An 18,403-nucleotide genomic window follows, 5' to 3' on the forward strand; every position below is an offset into this window, starting at 1 on the left:
AGACTAAAACTGACAGTTGTACAGCAAAGCCTGACATTTGGATATTTTGAAGTTTTTTCATAAATCATAGAAATTAGTATATGGCTGTAGTTTAGCTTTTTAGGTAAAAGGTATGTTTCATTAGTGCATTTCTTACTGCTGATCACTGCAAAAATGTGAATCAGCTTTCCATTTCTTATGCAGGTCATGATAACTTGTAGAATAGAGTACAATCATTTGTGCTATGTTTTTAATTTTCTAAAGCACCTTGATGACAGTGAGTGTTCAGTGGTGAAGCATCCTCTATTGAATCACCCTCAAAATTTTTTGCCAAGTCCTAAATCGATAGCTTAAAGTCAAAAGTGAAATTATAGTTTAATTAGGACTTGGTATAAAGAAATCCCTTTTCCCCTTCCCCAAAGGGATACTGCAGTTATATCACATACCCAATAGGCACCATGATGAAGATCAGAGCTTATACTTAATTAAGGTTTTATACACACCAGTTTCCCCAGTAAATGCAAATTTAACAAGAAAATTAGACATGTCATATGTTCAAAATGCTCATGGCAAACAATCATTTTTGCATTCCTGCAAATAAAATTGTTTTATACTGTAAGCTGGAGGCGAGTGTAACTTATTTTTGTAATAAAGTTTTTATTTTTTTTATGTGTCATTAATATAAATGTGTGTTAGTATAGAAATATTCTGGTTTAAAAACTTAGAAATGCACACATTTCAGTATGTTTATTTGTACTTAACATAATTTTAGATAGTGGTTGCCAATAGCCTGTATGTTTCACATTAATTGGTTTTTTATGTTATCTTAATAAACCATTTTAGTATGTTGTATGTCAGTTACTGGGATAGCTGGGACATAGAGTGTAATTTAAAATTTGTCAATAAGTATTCATTGGAATATATGTAAATGTGCCTTGCCGGTTATTGAAACATTACCTACAAAATGAGTATGGGGTGACAAAAATTAGTTCCTGGTGCTTAATGAAACTTTTTGCCACTGATTTTATATATTACCCCGTGCTTTTTTAAAGTACATCTCTCAAATCTTAGTGTAAGTTTGAGGGCTACACAAAACATTTACATTTCATTCTAACATAAAATGAGTAATAGGTTGTGGAAAGTGGGTAAACTAAATGTAGCCTTCAGTAAAATTGAATCTCAGTGTAATCCTTGGTGCTGGCACTTCCCAGGTCCAAGGAGTTAAATGATCCCATCAAAGAGGTCATTGCCATGCCTATTGGCACTTTACTGTCATACCCTTTTTAAGGGACACTGTCAAGGTGTTTAAGTTAATTCTCAGAATTATTTGTTGGGATTTTAGAACAGGTTTGTTTGACTTAAGTAAGAGCTGCATTGTCAAAGTTGAAAGATGAACATTTTTGTGAGTTCACAAATGTGTTCTTAAGAAAATATTAAAATATGGAGCTGTGGGTTTCCAAGACTATTTGGCATTCTTAGTTTGGGGATTTGGGAGGAAAAACTGATATTAAAAAAATTTGTGACGAATTGATGGGTAATGTAAACAGTGGTGATTAAATATATACACACTCAAGTGAAATTACTTGACAGTGTTCATTTGACTAACTTTGAATTTAAGCCATTATAATTACTTTTAAAATTAAATAATCATTTGCACTGTTCTGATAATGGGTGCAGTTTTTGAGCAATATAATCAGAGCTAAATATGCATGTAGTGATTAGTGATGTGAACAATTAAGTACTGAGAAGAAATACTAACTGGTATTTTCAAACTTAAATTTCTGTAGTAAAATCAGTATCAAACTCTTATCAGATCAAGGAAAACAGGCAATGCATATAAACATACTTTTGAATGTTGTGTGGCCTATAAAGCAATAATGCAATTTTTATGGAATGTCATGGGATATGAGAAATGGAAATGCAAAAATAACTAATCCTTTAGTGAAAATGTCAACATGTTAAAAAAGGGGAATGTTAACTAATGTAGGTTATTGATATTTGTGATTTGTTTATGGGTTCTTGGCTTTGACAGCTTCAAAGAATGGATAGATGACAAGTTAAAAGAAATTTTGTATATAATTGTCAAGGAATGGGTCTTAAATCCAAGAATCAAGTCCCTTCCTTGGGGTGAAAATGTATCCTTAAAGCATTCTGATTGTTGAAAAATAACAAAACAAACTTGAGTTACCTAACCAAAGCAGACGCAAGATTTTGTTTCTGCAGACTACTTGGCAATCAAAAGTGATCATCACTTTAGTTAATCAGTTTTCAGAAAGTTGCTTTGTGAGAAAATTGTGTTAGATATATTCTCCCAACCATGCATTTTGTGGAAAGTTTTTCAGCATTGTGATTGAATCAGATGTTAGAAATAAATGGGGGGTTTAGCACAAAAAGCGGTTGCACACTCATGACGGCCATTGTTGTAGCATCATGAGAAATCTACCAATGACTGCAAGTCTGATTTAATGATTTACACTTTCTTCATGATAAAATAGGAATAGCATGCATAGGAATGGATTGATGGGGTGACCTCGGGTATTCACTTGTATGAATCTATTTGAAAAGATTTAATGAGGGTGAATATCATGCTAGATGTGCAAAATTGTCACATTCAGGACAGCTGTTTTGACTGCTAAGCCAAAAGTCACTGTTCAGAAACATAGGAAAAAAGACCAAACAGGGCATGACATATAGTCTGTTTAAGGGGAGAAATTACAGAGTAGGACTTCTGCATTTAGGTGAGGGAGCTACCCCCCTAGAGTAAAAGATTTCAAGTTCCTAAAACTTTAAGAATACCCACCATGGTCATTTTCTCCCCAGTGATATATACCATAAACTTTCAATCTGACCATAGGAATTCAGTGGTGGGTTTAAAATGAATCAAGAAATAACAATACATAAAATGAACAGACTTGTGGGGATATGTTTTAAAGTGTAGTATTAATTACTCAGTCATACCACTCAATAGGGCATGCCACTACTTTTCTTAAGATGCTAATTATCAGCCAACGTTCAAAGACATTTTTAACTGTGGGCAAATTAGTGGATGGACTTTTTTGTCTGTCACTTTTTAAAAAAGTACTTAAGATACAAGTTTTATTAGTACCACAGTCTGCCTTCAGTAATATGCCTAAAATATTTTTCAGGGCCAGGAGCATTCAGTTGAAAGAAAATCTTTTTTACGAATGCAAAATAGTATTAAAACTAATGCCCTGGCCCAAGATTAGGTTTTTAATGATATTAACAGTAGTCTGATAAACATCTAGAAGTCTGGCATTGAGAAACAAAAGCTTGTACCTGACTAGTACTTTTATTTAAAAAAATTAGTTCTGTTAGCTTATTTAAATTCTCTTACATATATTTATCTGTAGAAATTATATTTATTTCATTCCTTTTATTTCACTGAAAACTGTCTGCAGGCTCTTTGATTTGGATTAGATGTGTGAAGTACTGTCTTTTGCCAAAAACCTCAAAATTACCTGTTCTTTTCAACGTAGTGGGTTTGTGCTTGTTTGGAGATCAGTTCAAAAACTATCTGTACTATCTGTACTGCCTCTGATGTTAAGATTTTATGTATAGCATAAGGAAGCTAGCTCTGACTATATTTTCCTAAGAATAAAGACCTATTTTTGTAGCATGTCTTAGGATCTCCAGGAGTCCAAGAATTATTGTGGGTGTCCTCCATTTCATCGTTTTTCATTTAACAGCTTTTAAAATAGACACTTGGAATCTTTAGGGGTCTTTTCGTCTTTTAATTATCCATACATTCAAAATAACTAGCCAACGGTAATACCAAAACAGATTCCCCAAGATCCCTAATTGAAGCACATGATAGGGAGATGATGTATAGGATAAATGTATAGTGTTGGTCTCCACTTAATTTTAATTAATGAAAATACTCTGGTCACACACATGCCAGTGGACTCAAGAAGTTAATGGTAATTTGGTTCTGCTTTTCTGGTAACATACCCCCACCATTCAGCGTTCCATTTTCTTATCACTCTTTGAAGGTTTGGAAATGAGTAATTGAGGTAGTAAGTAATACAGGAGAGGGGAGTGAACAAACTTTTGCTCTAATGTACATTTAGGTGACTGTGCAAATGAGGTTAGGTAGGTGAATTCAGCTTAAATGGTGTTTCATTAAGCAAAATTGGCAAGTCATTATCAAAGAATGGGGAACTTGTAAATACATTCTGGAGATTTTGGCTCAGCCCTAGAATTTCTTGGTGGGAGGGTGATAGCTTTGTTCACTTCATGAAGATCCTTTTAGGTACAGAGTTTAATAGTTTGTGTTATGATTACTAAAGTTTATACTGATGATTGAAAAAAGTTTTTGTCATTTCAGAACAGTCATGGAAATTTTATACCTGAAAAATTCTTAAACACTACTAGAGGATTTTGAAAACCATTTACATTGCCTATTTGACTCCCTGTGCTGATGCCAAACTAGCACTTTTTTTGTTGGTAATCAAGACTGCTGACAGACTTTCTGGATGGGGGAGAAGTTCCAATAAACCATTTTGGAAATTAGTGTCTTCAAGTGTAGTTTCCGAAAATGTTTTTTTAACACAAGCAAATAGAATCAAGATAAGGTAATTTTAGAATAATTTACCATAAGCTTCAGTGAATATCTGATTTTCTTTCCTTTGTAAAGTGGTTTAAAACAAGTTCTAATCTGAAGTTGCTATCTGTAATGTTCTTAAATGGTCATTTCTTGACTTTAGTTCTGAAAGGATTCTGTGATGCCAAATACTAACTTATTTTGGGGATACCTAAGGGAATTGACATTTAAAGTCATTTATGAACTACCAGTTACTGCTACTACAAGGCAAAGGACAAAGGTTTTGATGTGGACCAGACATAACCACAGATTAAGAAAACATGATTAGGGTTGTGTTCACAATATAGTAACAAATGTGTAGAAGAGTTGCACATTACAAAATCCGATCTTCCAGCTGTAGACACATACCATGACATCAGAAGAGTTCTAACATCTGGTGTGGCTGTATTGTATACTTTGAAATGAGATGAAGAGGTTTGATTAGTCGTGCCATTTGTATCACAATTTTGCATTTCAACTTATGTCCTGATTTTTTTTTAATGGGAATTAGAAAATGCCAGTACTGTGTCATTTGAACACAGAATTGTTTAAAAAGTCATGAGTTTAAAAAATTCTCTAATGACTTCATTTTCAAGAGAATAGTTTAAAAACTATTTTTATAGTTAAAAATACTATGAATGGTATTTATATTGCTTTAATTGGGAGGAGTCAGGAGTTAGGCCTCTAGAATTGCTCTATTTGACACATCAGGAGAAATTAGAAAAGCATACATACTGTTTCTTAGTATATTTAATATTTGGAATGAGCTTGGAGGTAAATAAATGAACAACATGTCAAAGGTCATCCAAAAATTAATGGAGTACACTTTTCAATTCTCTGCAGCCACAGGCACGTGTTATATACAGTGTAGTTTTGGTAGAACTTCTTGAAACAGTAAAAATTCACATGAATTTGCAGAAGTTGAATTCCTAGGATTCCTTCAACATTGACAGGTGTAATTTCTTTTAGGAACCCTGCCTAACTTCCAATTCATTTATAAATAGAATTAAAACATGGTGGAAAACTTTTATTCTAAAGTTACATGTTAAATCTTCATTGGTTTCCTGACAATCCATTTAGTGTTAGGACAGACAGTATCAGCAGTTAAGCGCCCAACAGTGGATTCTGTGGCTTAACCGTTCTGCTGCTCAGTGTCTTTGATCAGTCTATTTAAATTACTGCCAGTACTTGTTTAATTAATTAGTTCTTCAGTGTGTGGGGTTTCTTTTGCCTTCTAGAACAGAAGTCCTTCCAAGGCAGGGAAATCCGAATTAATGGTGCTAGACAGGCATTTAAAAATACTTCTCAAAGTATTTTTTAGTTTGGAAATGAATTTTCAGTTTAGTTTATTAGGCTGGATTTGGCTTAATTGTGGCTTGTTAACTTGAAAAAGGAATTGAAAATTTTGAGCCACTTACAACATGGAAAGCTTTTAAAAATTAACATGGAATACTGAATTTTAAGGCAAATTAAGATCATGAAGATCCATATTTTAAGTTGTTTGACCTTAAAAAGGTCTTGAAGGGAGCAGTTGGCTGTGGGATTTATATCTATCTATCAAGACAGCCTAGCCCAACAATTTTTCTTCATGCTGGTATTCAGTTTAATTCCCAACTGCTGAACAAAAAAGTATTGGCCTACCAAGTCCCATCTATATTTATGTTTATGAGGAAGGGGTACTTCAAGATTGAGTTCTTGTTCTGCTTACAAGTCTAGTTTTGAGTCCATAAAGTTTGTATAAAGTTCTTATGTAGAGTACTTTGGAAAGTAGTAGTCAAACTAGAGAAAAGTTTCAAAGCTAGGTAACTATACATTAACATAGTGAAACAACTGTTACTAAGAGTAATCCATACTTAAAAAAATTTTTATACATCTGTATGAAAAGTCTTAATATGAACCTTAGAGTTGGTTGCTGGTTCAAAATTAAATTCCTTTGAGAAGACAAGAGGCTCTGAATTTAAGGCATTTCCTCAACTATATATACCTACTTGTTTGAGTAGTGATGGATTAAAGGTGGTACTTATGCTTAAATGTGCTTAGTTGATATTTTAACTTGATAGTCCTTCAAAGGAAAATTTTAAAACCTGTACCTGGAAAACAAGACACAGCGCAGAATGAAAGTCTGTGTCTCTGCTCACACCCTAATCAGTTAACAGATGAATGACTCCTGTCTTTAGGTTTTAGTTAACCTCATGTCTTTCAATTACTAAGTTTAAGCAGTTTCTTTTTTAAAACCCCATGTGAGACATTTGGCTTCCTCTAGTCCTTTTTTCCTCTCCGCTAAGCTAGTTCAATTGATTACTGTCATTACTCAGACTACACTTAGGCTACTACTACTACATCTGTTTCAGTATCTGTCCTTTACTGTTTGATGAAACAGCACACACTACTTACTAATCTCCCAAATCTCCCGATTCCTATTAACTATACTTTTTTGTTACTAACTTTTCCTCCCAGTACCATTTATTGGCTAAATTCCAGCAGTAGAGCAGGCTCCTCTTATTTATATGTGGACTGTTGCTCACTCTTGAAATCTGTAGGTTTTTGGAAAGATAACCAGTTTGTAATAGAATGCATTGAAACACTTCACTTCTCTGTGCTTTTTTGATTTTTCTCAAATGTTTGGTGACTGTATTTTTTGTATTTATTATATGGAAGAAAGATTGATAAAAGTGACCTGGTGTTCTGGGCCTGCCCACTGAGACAGCTGACTAAGTTCTGTGTGTGTGAGAACACAAGGGCTAACGCCTTTTTTCGTTTCCTTGGGAGCTGGCAGGCAAGCAAGTTTACCTCTCCAGTGTCAGAAAAGAGTGCTCAATTGTAGGGACATAGACTCCTCCTAGGCAAGTTATTTGCTTTGAGGAGAGGGGTAGACCCTGAAAACAGGCCTGCAACCCTCAGGCACATAAATTTCTTCCCTTTTCCATTCTTGAAAGCCTGAGGTTTTGCCTTTTCTTTGTCACTCATCTTTCCCATGAAAATTGGCTGCTTTTCTTATAGTCCTCTGATTGCAAAATGAACAGTGTCAGTTCATCTTTTAATTTGTTGAAATTAAAGTCAGTTTAAAAATAGAAGTAAGTAAAATACAACAGCATGGTGTATAGTATCTTGGACTTATTAGAATAAATCAGTTTAATCTATATCACAGCTCTTTTAAATTGTCTAGGAAAAGTTTGAATAAATCCTACTTGAAAAGAGAACAGCACCTAGTATGCTAATGGGTATATAGAAGACATTTTGTGACTAAGGTTGCAAATTTAGTGGCATTATTAACTGGGCAAAGCAGATTATTTTGCAAGACCTTTTGGGGGGTAATAGTATAATAGGTTTTATTTAAGCATACAGTTTCTGAACATGGAAGAAGCACTCATTCAGCATTGTTTAGTTTTAACCTTTTTTTTTTCTTTTAAGCTCTGCCTGTGGATTCAGTTTCCTGACCAGGGACTGAACTCAGGTCAAAGCAGTGAAAGAGCTGAATCCTAACCACTAGACCACTAGGGAACTCCCATTTCTTTTTTTTCCTCCATCCATTTACATTTAATACAGCGTACCTTCCTGTATGTTCTTTTACCAGTTAACGAGACTACAATCCATATTTTGGCAGGGCTCTCTCAAACCTACGTTTTCCAAACTTGATGTTCTGGGATTTGGTGAGAGTCCATGTTAACCTACTTATAGAATATTTTTTTACACTTTTGTCATATCCTGTCTGCTGATCAGAGGGTCTAAATCCTTAAACAAATTTTTCCACTTAAGGCAATTGAAACATTTTAGATCCTTTTGCCTGTTCTTAAGGACCTCTTCCAAGTATTTAAACCTTTTTTTAATACTTTGAAACTTTTTTTTTTTTTTGGCTGCACTATGTGACTTGGGAGGGTCTAAGTTTCTCAACCAGGGATTGAACACAGGCCATGACAGTGAAAGCACCAAATGCTAAACAGTGGACTGCCAGGGAGCTCCCCCTTAAAGCCATTTTAATAGGTTTTATTATATTAAATATTACTTAGTTGATATCAAGAGAGAGACTGACTTTCAGGGTTTTGGATACCAAAAATCTTGGCTAAGTTTTCAGCTAGTGTACCTAGATTCTTTAAAAGTGATGGAGATAAGACCCACTAATCTCTTGCATTTTATAGTGGCTTTCACATTCCAGTAAGACTGATGTAGCCTGTGTTGTATTCACTTTTATATAAACTTAGAGAAGTATAGGTTGTTAAAGCAAAAGACTGTCTCACAATCCAATGACTTAATAGATACTTCCTTATTTCCCCAAAAGTTCTAGGTGAAAAATGGTATTTTTTTCTTAAATCATTGTGACATTTAATGAAAGGAACTATGAGCACACATACATATAACTTCTTTGGTTCTAAGTTTTCTGTAAAAAGAGATGCTGTTAAATTATGATGTTGAGTTGGCCAAAAAGTTTGAGTTTTCCCCCAAGATTTTACAGAGAAACACAAACGAACTTTTTGGCCAACCCACTATTTTGCAAGCTTACATTCTTCTATGAGATACAACTTGTGTTTTAAAAAAATACTCTCCCTAGAGGATTTTTTTGCTTCATTTACACATTTTTTTGTGAAGGCTCTTAATTTTATAAAATACAGGAAATGTACATTACTGATCATTTGCCCTGTAATACCTTATATGTTATGAACATTTCTTGGCACATTTTTATTTTACTTGTTATCTGAGAAAGGGTAGGACAAATTTGCTTTTTTTAAAAAAAAATTTAAAGCTGTATGTTCTGAGGAAGAAAACTATCAAGCCCTATATAGTTCACAGAGCATTATTCAAATTACCCCAAATTCCCTAAATTACTCTTAACATTTTACTAGTTTAGAGTCAACCTCTGTAACAGATATCAGTCAAAATGAGCAATATGAGTCTACTTTTTTTGTGCTAATAACTTGTGTTTTTAAAGTTTTAGAATTAGTGTTCATTTACTTATGGGCTCTCAGTTCTGAAATTCTTGGCAAAACTCATTTGGTTTAAGGCTGTTAACCTGATCAGGACACAGAAGACAGTGTAACTGCCAAACTAGCTTCCCAAATTTGCTTTACTACTGATACTGATTTATATATTTTCTAGAAATTATAGAGTGTAAATGTTCTTGTAAGCATCAGCAATCTCTTCCTGCCCATCCCCAGTAACTGTCTTTAATATCATGTATTAATGTTTTATTGTCAGAATGAAGCATTTTATTGCACCTTTTCCTAGGGAGCTTGGTGGTTTGGGAATGATAACTCTTAAGTTGATTTTCCTCTCCCCTCTATTTTTAAGAACTGTTCACAGGATACCAGTAGCCCAATAGGAAATATATTTTTTACAAGCTTTAAGGAATTAATGATCCAGTGGTTAGGACTTGGCAATTTCACTGCTTGGGTTCGATCCATAGTCAGGGAATTAAGGTCCCCAAAGCAGCACTGTACGACCAAAAAGGGTTTGGAAAAAAAGGTTTTAAAATTTTTGGCCTCCCTGTGTGGCATGTGAGGTTTTAGCTCCCTGTCCAGGGATCGGACCCTCCACCCCTGCATTGGAAACGCAGAGTCTTAACCATGGACCTCTAGGAAAGTCCCCCCAAAGCTTTCACTTTTCTAACACCCTGAATCACTCTCCTTGAAAAGTTTCCTTGGTGCTTTGCTGGTTCTCTCTGTGACTATCTTGTTCTTACCTGTTTTATTGCCCTTTTTTCCTTCTATACTTGTTTCCTTGATCTCAACTGTTATTTGCAGCTTCATGTCACATCTGTGTGGACTCCTGCTCTGCTTTAATGTCAGGACTTGATTAATTTGTGTTATATGCAGGTTTGCCTTTTCAGCCCTTTGCTGTACATGATAGAGTGCTTTGCTCTGTCAGTGGTTATATACTGTTAACTTACCACACAGCTACATTTGATGGCTTGTTACTGAATAAGCCTAAAAATCTTCTATCCAGGTCCTACTATACCCTTTGAGAAGTTGTCTGACTAAACTTTGTATTTATAAATACTTTAAAGTGGTTCCACATTTATAAGTGGCACATTATAATCACTTTCCATATCTATTTCTACAATAGCACTGTCTAGTAGAAGTAAACTGCAAGCCAAACATGTAAATTAAAATCTTATAATTTGGCCTGAGCTCATCCTTCTAGTCTTAACCTTCCATTGATATTGCCTTGTAAACAAACTGCTAGCGTTGTCTTTCTTTGGTGCACTTCACATTTCTGGTATCTTACTAATGGGTGTCCCCACCCTACCCTTCTAAGCCAAGCGCTCAGAAATCCTCTTCAGCGAAAAGTAAAGTCTTCTCGCTGCAGGTGAATTAAAATGATCACAGAGTATCCCTGAGGAACATGTAGTTAGAACAACAAAAATCTTGGCTCTCTGGAGCTAATACAAGGCCATTAGCTGTTTTTTTCCCCTTCACTGCTTGTGCTGCTGGTTTGTAACAGCTATTTATGTGTAAGTCAAAACCCCAAATTTATCAACTTCTGCTTGAAGGTAACTCTAATCTGACAATATTTGCAAATATGGTATTTCTGTGCTTCATAATTGCAAGAAGAATCTTCAGAAACATTAAAGTCATATTTACTGTTGCTACAATCCTTCAGATTCATTTTCTGTCAACAGTGTTCGTGTTCATTACCATTTCCCATCCTCTGCTGTTATCAATAACAGTTTCATAGGCTGCTTTATGGGGCTTCCCTGGTGACTCATGCAATGCAGGAGACTAGGGTTCGATCCTTGGGTGGGGAAGATCCCCTGGAGAAGGGAATGACAGCCCACTCCAGTATTCTTGCCTGGAGAATCCATCCCGTGGAGAGAGGAGTCTGGCGGGTTACAGTCCGTGGCGTTGCAGAGTCAGACGTGACTGAGCAAGCTAAGCACTTGTGCTGTCAGTGGTAAAAGGCTATGAAACTTGGCAGAGCTTGAGTAAATAGGCTTAACTAATTTAGGGATAATACATGAAGTATTATCAACATTTGAAAATCCAGTACATGTAAAGGTCTATTTAGGTAGGTGTTATTTGTTGTTTGTCTCTTATCTCTGAGGCTTTATAAAAATTGCTCCAACCCTGCCATCAGTGTTTCTGTGCATTCTTGGAGAAGCTTTCTTAGTCTTTGGAGATACAGAACTGAAAGTGAGCTGTATTTTTTTTTAAGTTACATGGGTTGGTGGTTTTTTTTTTTTGAAACGGAAGAGAATTGCTCACTGAACATCTGGATAATTCAATTATATTGAATAAATACATATCTCGAACTGTTTTCACAAAATCTAAGCATGTAGGCCATATTACTTTAATAATGCTCAGAATTCAGACTGTTTTGAAATGTGTTCTTCTGAGCTAAAAAAAAACCTAAATGGTAACTCATTATATAGGAATAATTTTCAAATAAAATTGTTTCAATAAAAATTTCCAAAATTACTTAACTGTTCAAGATTTCTATTTAGATATACTGTATGGAGTTGTGGTTTTTTTAAAAAATATTTTTAATTGGATTCAGTTGACCAAATACAGTAGTTTCTATATATATGAAAGGAATATAAAAATCTATTTTAATTATTTGTTAGCAACCTTACTAGAATTGAAGTACCAGTATTAGTGATCTTCACAATTCTGAACCAACCCTAGTTGCATGGTGGTTTATATGTACCATGGCAAATGCTTTTGTTTTTATATTTTAGAAAACAGCTACTGAGAGATAAGAGGAATGATTACAAAGGCTTCCCAAAATATTTTTAAGTTACTGAAGTCAGTTGAAAGCTATATTTAAACATCTGAATATAGTTAACATTTTTCTTTTTATGAAAGCCATTGTCTAGTCAATATAAGAAATAAGGTGGAGTGTTACTTATTTAAAGGAAAACTAACTTTAAAAAACCTTAGTTAGACAAGAAAACATTGGCTATCTTATACAAAGGATAGCAGTATTAGATTATAAGGGCCTTTTCCAATCTTTAATATTTACCAACAGGTGTGTGTACACCTGACCTCAGCCCTGACCGACTCTGATTCCATGGACTGTAGCCTGTCAGACTCCTCTCTCTATGGAATTTTCCAGGCAAGAGTACTGGGGTGGGCTGCTCTTTCCTACTCCAGGGCATCTTCCCAACCCAGGGATCAAACTCATGTCTCTTCCATCTCCTGCATTGACAGGTGGATTCTTTACCACAGATGCTACCTGGAAAACCCTATCAACAGGCAGGTGACTATATTTTGTTTTTAATCAATTTATATTTTCTGAAGTTATGACCTATTAACATCAAAGTGAGGTTTGAGAGGATGGTTATTCCAACATACCTTAGAAATAAAATGACACACATGAAGTTTAATTTTTGGTGCTAAGAGACAGCTCAGAATTTCAAGCTTAGATAGCTTTTACCCAGAGAGTATTTCTTTGGTCCACTGGTTCTGTAAAGTAGTAGTTCTTCATATCTTACTGATATCTTATCGTTGGATGTCTGTCTTCATGACTGCACAGAAAAGTCGGGGCTGGTTGAATAAGAAAGTAGCTGCATTTTTACGTCTTGAACTCCTATCGAAAAGTCCCTTAATGCTCTTCCTTCAGTTGCATATTCTCCATTGTAATGAGTTCTTTTGAAAACCAATGAAGGGAACATTACTTGAGGTATAGAAGGCAGATTAATCCTTTTACAGGTATTATCATGTCCAGAGGTTGATCCACGTAAGGATAGGTTGTAGGGAGATGAGGCTAATAGGAAATGTAAAATGAAGACTAAAAAGAACATTAAAAATGCCACAAAAGGTAAAACAAGAATGTTGATGCTTTGAGATTCCTGTGATAGGAGATCATACTGCAAATCACAGGAGGCAGCTGTGAGAGGGAGAGGCTGAAATGGCTCCAAGGGGTAAGTAAGTATTCCTCTATCCTTTCCCTTACATACTCAGATGCCACACAAACAATGGCCCTCTACAGTTAAAATCTGGTGTATATTTAGGGTCATCAGAGTTAAGTAGGCCTAGTCACAAGGGATTCAAGTACTCAACACCATCTTTTCAAATTTCTGAAGCATTTGAAATACTTTGCCTTGTGCTGCATCACTTCTGAAAATTAAGTGAAAGCAGAGATAAATCCTCGTATGTTCAAATTATTGTCTTCCCAGAGGACTTTCTTGATCATCAACCAGTTGAAAATTTTCCTTTCCCAGCAACTGTCATTAAAAAAAAAAGCGCTATTACAGCCTTTATATAAAGATATGCCCTGTATGATGCATTATTTTTCTTAGGTGACATGTCTCCTTCACTAGACTGTAAGCCTTTGGAGGTCAGCAAGAAAGCATCTAAATCATTTTATCTGCCACCACATTTAGTACAGTGCCTTACATTTATTTGCTAATTTAATAAACATTAAAATGGAGATACTGTAGTTTGATGTTTATGAGCCCTTTAGATGAATGCATTAGTAACTATTTACTATTTATAGTTTGAGAATGTACCAGTAGTATATGTGATAACTGGCTTTTATAAAAAAAGTTTTTGCCTTTAATTGTCAGGTCTCTCCACAACTAATATTAGTCTGGATACTAATATTAGTATCACTGTCTAGAAATAAAGCACAAGCCATATTTGCAATTTTCTACTCGGTATATTGCGAAAGTAAGAAACAGGTTAATTTTTAGCCTATTATTTCCAAAATACCATTTAACATGTAATCAACTTTTGAAAGTTGAGATAGTTTATACTCTTGTTTTCATAGTAAGCCTTCAAAACCTGGTGTCTATTTTGCACTTACAGCACATCTCTCTAAACTAGCCACATTTCAAGTGTTCAATAGCAAGATAATGGATAGTGGCTACAGTATAGCACAGTGCAGGTCTAGAACTCTAGGGCAGGCAACAAACTTCTGGACTTGTTTCCAAGCTACCTCACAGCTTTGATTTTATGTCATTGTCATTTTAGGTTGTTAAAATCCAAATAAAGCTAATTGGTTTGGCTTTTTTGTCATGTTAATAAATCCATAAAATAAACATTTTTTGTATTAAGCATTGTAAATAATAGCCACTTTCTACCCAGTTTAATCTCTTAAAGACTTCTGAGGAATGTAACCTTTAGAGTTGAGGATATTGGGTTTGAGATACACCAAGTTAAATGTGCTAAGTGAAACTGCTAGTATAGGATGAAGCTGGTTCCCGAACCCAGATTGATTATGGCTATCCCATATCCTCACTAGAAGTTCATATCTCTTTTTTTGTTTAGTATTTGGCTGCTTCGGAGGTCGCAGCATGTAGGATCTTAGTTGTAGCACGTAGGATCTAGCCTCTCCCCCTGCCCCGCCAGGGATCGAACCCTAGCCCCCTGCATTGGGAGTGCAGAGTCTTAGCCACTGGACCACCTAGGAAGTTCATATCTTTTAATAAAAAGTTGGAAAAAAATCTCAAGCTCTGTGTATGACTGCTGACCTGGATGAAGTGAAATAAAAGTTGCTTATGGACTATACAGTCCATGGGATTCTCCAGGTCAGAATACTGAAGTGTGGGTACCGTTCCCTTCTCCAGGGATTGAACCCAGGTCTTCCACATTGGGGGTGGATTCTTTACCAGCTGAGCCTGGTATCCATGAAGCAGACATGGATACTAGGCCATAATGTAAAGAAAAAACATTTAATGGAGTAAAAATTTTACTTCATTAGATAAGTCTGATCCATAGGAATTTTTTTTTCTTTTAGATTGGATTTTTATAGTTTTCTTATAGCAGGAATTTTTTACTTTTTCCTTTTCTGAGCATAAGAGCAATATGAAAATTTAAATGTGTCTATTGTCTAATTAGCTTATATTCTAATTGCTCCTGCAAAGAAAACCATAAGGGAAAGGAGTTGGGTGGTGTTAAGATGCCTAATTTGAAAGAACAAAATATATTATTAGTTTGATGAAGTAACTTACCCAAGTATAAAGTACTCAAGTCCACAGTAGGCACTTGATACATGTAGATTAACTGAACATACACCTTTTATTTACACTTCAGTTTAGCCCTAGAATGTTCATATAAATGAGGGGTTATGTGAATTTATGGTTGTGGTGGGGGAAGGGACTTTTGAAAGATCATGACACTGCTATCTTTAAAATGGATAACCAATAAGGACCTATTGTATAGCACATGGAACTCGGCTCAATGTTATGTGCCAGCCTGAATGGGAAAGCATTTGCAGGAGAATGGATACACGTATATTATGGCTGAGTCCCTTACCTGTTCACTACCACAACATTGTGAATTAGTTAAAATTAGTTATACCCCAATACAAAATAAAATTTAAAATTTGGTAATAACAAGAGGGGTTATAGGTAGTTAAAATGACACCAAAAAAAAAAAAAAGCTGAAAATTTAATTATGTACCTCAAAATATTTTTTAAAAGCACTAAGCTTTCCAACAATGTTACAGAGTAGTCTTACAGTGTATATTTATGATGTGCGTTTAAATAATACCAAAAGATGATCGGTGAAATTGATACTTTTATATCCCATTGTGGAACTGGTAAACCATTCTAGATAGGATCTTGCGTTTGTACCATGTTCTTAGTCTGATATAGCAATTTTATTGATGTTGATCTTAAAAGGATTAGAAATGTGTATAATTTGTGATCAAGGTTAGTAACGTCAGTGAAATTAAATAGCACTAATAGATGCTACGTTGGAAGCAATGCGTAATTAAAGATGACCCACGCCTTCGGAATAACATGGGAACATATTAAGCTGTCCATACACCTTTTTATGTTTAAAAAAAATAATTTCTGAACATTCTGTCTCTGCACTTCGGAGGCTCACCCTCCCAAGAATGAAAAAAACGCAGCAGGAAAACCGGCTCTGTAGTTAGAATAGTTGCAAGCCTGGTTTCGCTAGCTGTGTGATTCTGAGCAAGTTCCTTTCTGCCTTAGTAATGTCAGTTATCTAGCCGTAAAATGGGAGAAACCAGAGTACCTATATCAGGAGTTAAACGTGTGAAGGGTAAACTGCTTAGAGCACCGCCTAAATAAATTTTACTACGATACTGTCTTCCTGCATCTGTCAGAGTAGCGGAGAAAAAGGAAATTAAAATTGAGAAATGTGATGACTTGGTAAAGCAAAAGCCCTAAGAGACTCTATTGACGGATTTAACCTGCCAAGTTGTGTCACCTAAACACACGTTTTGGTTAGGTCTGCGGGGCTGCTGTGCACTGAAGTCTACCTCGCCCGTGAGCACGTAAAAGGTGCTTCCTCGCAAGCGTGGTGACCCGGCGGGTTTGACTCTTCCATGTTCCAGGGTTGTTTTACTCACCGCGCGCGGCCCGTGCAAAATAAGGGCTGAAAGGTGTCCCCCCCTCCTCCCCTTGGGGCGTCGCGCAAAGCTTGGACCTGTCCCCACGCAGAGAGGAGACTACGGAGAGGAGGCGTGCAGAGCGCTGCAGGGGCGCGTCCCAGAGACTACAGTCCCCAGCGGCCCCGAGCTCCGGGAGTACCGCAGGCAGGGCCCGGTGGCTGCAGGGGGCTGCAATTTCTCCTGTGCTCCGGCACATCCTTCTGTTTCTCCTCCGCAATACAGGCAGTTACTGGGTGCTGCAGCTTCCCCCCGATTTCTGCAAAGGGTCCGCCGCCGGGGAACGGGGCTCTCCGCTGGAGGCCGGTGCGAGGTCCAGACCGGAGAGGTAAGCGATGGGCCTTGCGCCGCCGACTGACGTCGAACACATCTCGCGGCTGTCCCCGCAGGCCGACGGGGGGCGTGGCGGCGCACGCGCGGCGGGGCTCGTGGGCGGGGCTTTGGGCGGCTGCAGCCGGCTGACCGTCCGCCGGTCGCCGGCGGTCTGGGTCCGCGATCCTGCCCCGGGGGGTGGAGACGCGGGCGATAGATGGGGGTCGCCTAGACCTCGGCCTCAGTCTTTAGTTCAGCTTCAGCGACGCCGACGAAGATGGCGCCCTGGGTGCGGACTATGGGGGAGAAGCTGAAGCAGCGTCTGCGGCTGGACGTGGGACGCGAGATCTGTCGCCAGTACCCGCTGTTCTGCTTCCTGCTGCTCTGCCTTAGCGCCGCCTCCCTGCTCCTCAACAGGTAAGACGGCGGCGCAGGGGCGGCCGGCCACTGCCCTCCTCCCCACCCCCCGCGAAGCTGCGGGCTCAGGCCGTGTTACATCGCTGCGCGGGGACCGTCGGGCTGCGCAGCTGCGGGACGTGGGGCGAGCTGCGGGGGCCTCTGGGAGAGCGGCCCGGGGGAGCCGGGCGGGGCGCCGGGCCCGGAAGTGCGGACGGGTGGGCTTGGGTGCCCCGGGTCCTAAGGCCTCCCACCTCAACCACCCGGCCCCGAGTCTTCCCTTGTTTTCACCCATTTCTTAAAACCTGGGCTTCCGTCGTCTATGCTTTTCAGAGGAATAAAATCTTTCAGGGCGGTCCGGTCAGCTGACGGAGGAGAGTTGCAAAGTCCGGTCGCGGTCTGTTTTTGACTGACTCCCCTCGCTCCTCCCCGCCCCGGGCGCACACGCCCACCCTATATGAAGCGATCCCAGCCTAGGCATTCTCCCTCAAAGGAGTGGTGGTGTTGGTTACAACACCGCAGAGATTTGTTGCCTCGAAGTCAGAAGGCAAAATAGTACTGTCATCCCTAGAATATTTCTAAAGGGAAGACTGAAAGGTGAAATTGGTTAATTTCGTTGACATTTTGAAAGCGGAAGGTTCTGCCTCTGAACTAAACTGGTCGATGTCCTTCATTCTGTTATTTCTAGAAGCGGTAGCGATGAAATAGGTAGTAGAGGCGAAATTATTTGAGAATTATTTCCAGATTTGCTTTTGGTGGAAAGACGTGTGAGGCAGTTGTCAGCGATAACACCTGCATGTTTCCTCTTAGTCTGAGCGTGCA

At 37.6% G+C, this 18,403-nt stretch overlaps 2 protein-coding genes and 1 long non-coding RNA gene across 19 annotated transcripts in view; 2 read left to right on the top strand and 1 right to left on the bottom strand.

Moving 5' to 3' along the window:
* SYNCRIP (synaptotagmin binding cytoplasmic RNA interacting protein) overlaps positions 1 to 3,616 on the top strand; it is a 30,011-nt gene extending 26,395 nt beyond the window's left edge. For all 9 annotated transcript variants that reach the window (XM_027972447.3, XM_060419584.1, XM_004011296.6 and 6 more), the window contains one exon: positions 1 to 3,616. This exon is cut by the window's left edge. The gene's annotated coding sequence lies outside the window, so the exon portion shown is untranslated.
* Positions 3,617 to 12,778: 9,162 nt separating this feature from the next.
* LOC121820176 (uncharacterized) lies at positions 12,779 to 17,232 on the bottom strand. The gene is made up of 2 exons (XR_006060620.2): positions 16,835 to 17,232; positions 12,779 to 13,736 (listed from the first exon to the last, which is right to left on the bottom strand). It is a non-coding gene; the product is annotated as an uncharacterized LOC121820176 (long non-coding RNA).
* An 83-nt stretch (positions 17,233 to 17,315) lies between these two features.
* The window catches only part of SNX14 (sorting nexin 14), a 71,619-nt gene continuing 70,531 nt past the window's right edge, over positions 17,316 to 18,403 (top strand). For all 9 annotated transcript variants that reach the window (XM_060419576.1, XM_012182824.5, XM_060419578.1 and 6 more), the window contains exon 1: positions 17,316 to 17,602. In XM_060419576.1, coding sequence (XP_060275559.1) covers positions 17,463 to 17,602 — 140 coding nt within the window. In that variant the 5' untranslated portion in view covers positions 17,316 to 17,462. The remainder of the gene's footprint in view (positions 17,603 to 18,403) is intronic.

Source organism: Ovis aries, chromosome 8, assembly GCF_016772045.2.
Source record: "Ovis aries strain OAR_USU_Benz2616 breed Rambouillet chromosome 8, ARS-UI_Ramb_v3.0, whole genome shotgun sequence".
In the NCBI taxonomy this organism is placed as follows: Eukaryota; Metazoa; Chordata; class Mammalia; order Artiodactyla; family Bovidae; genus Ovis; species Ovis aries.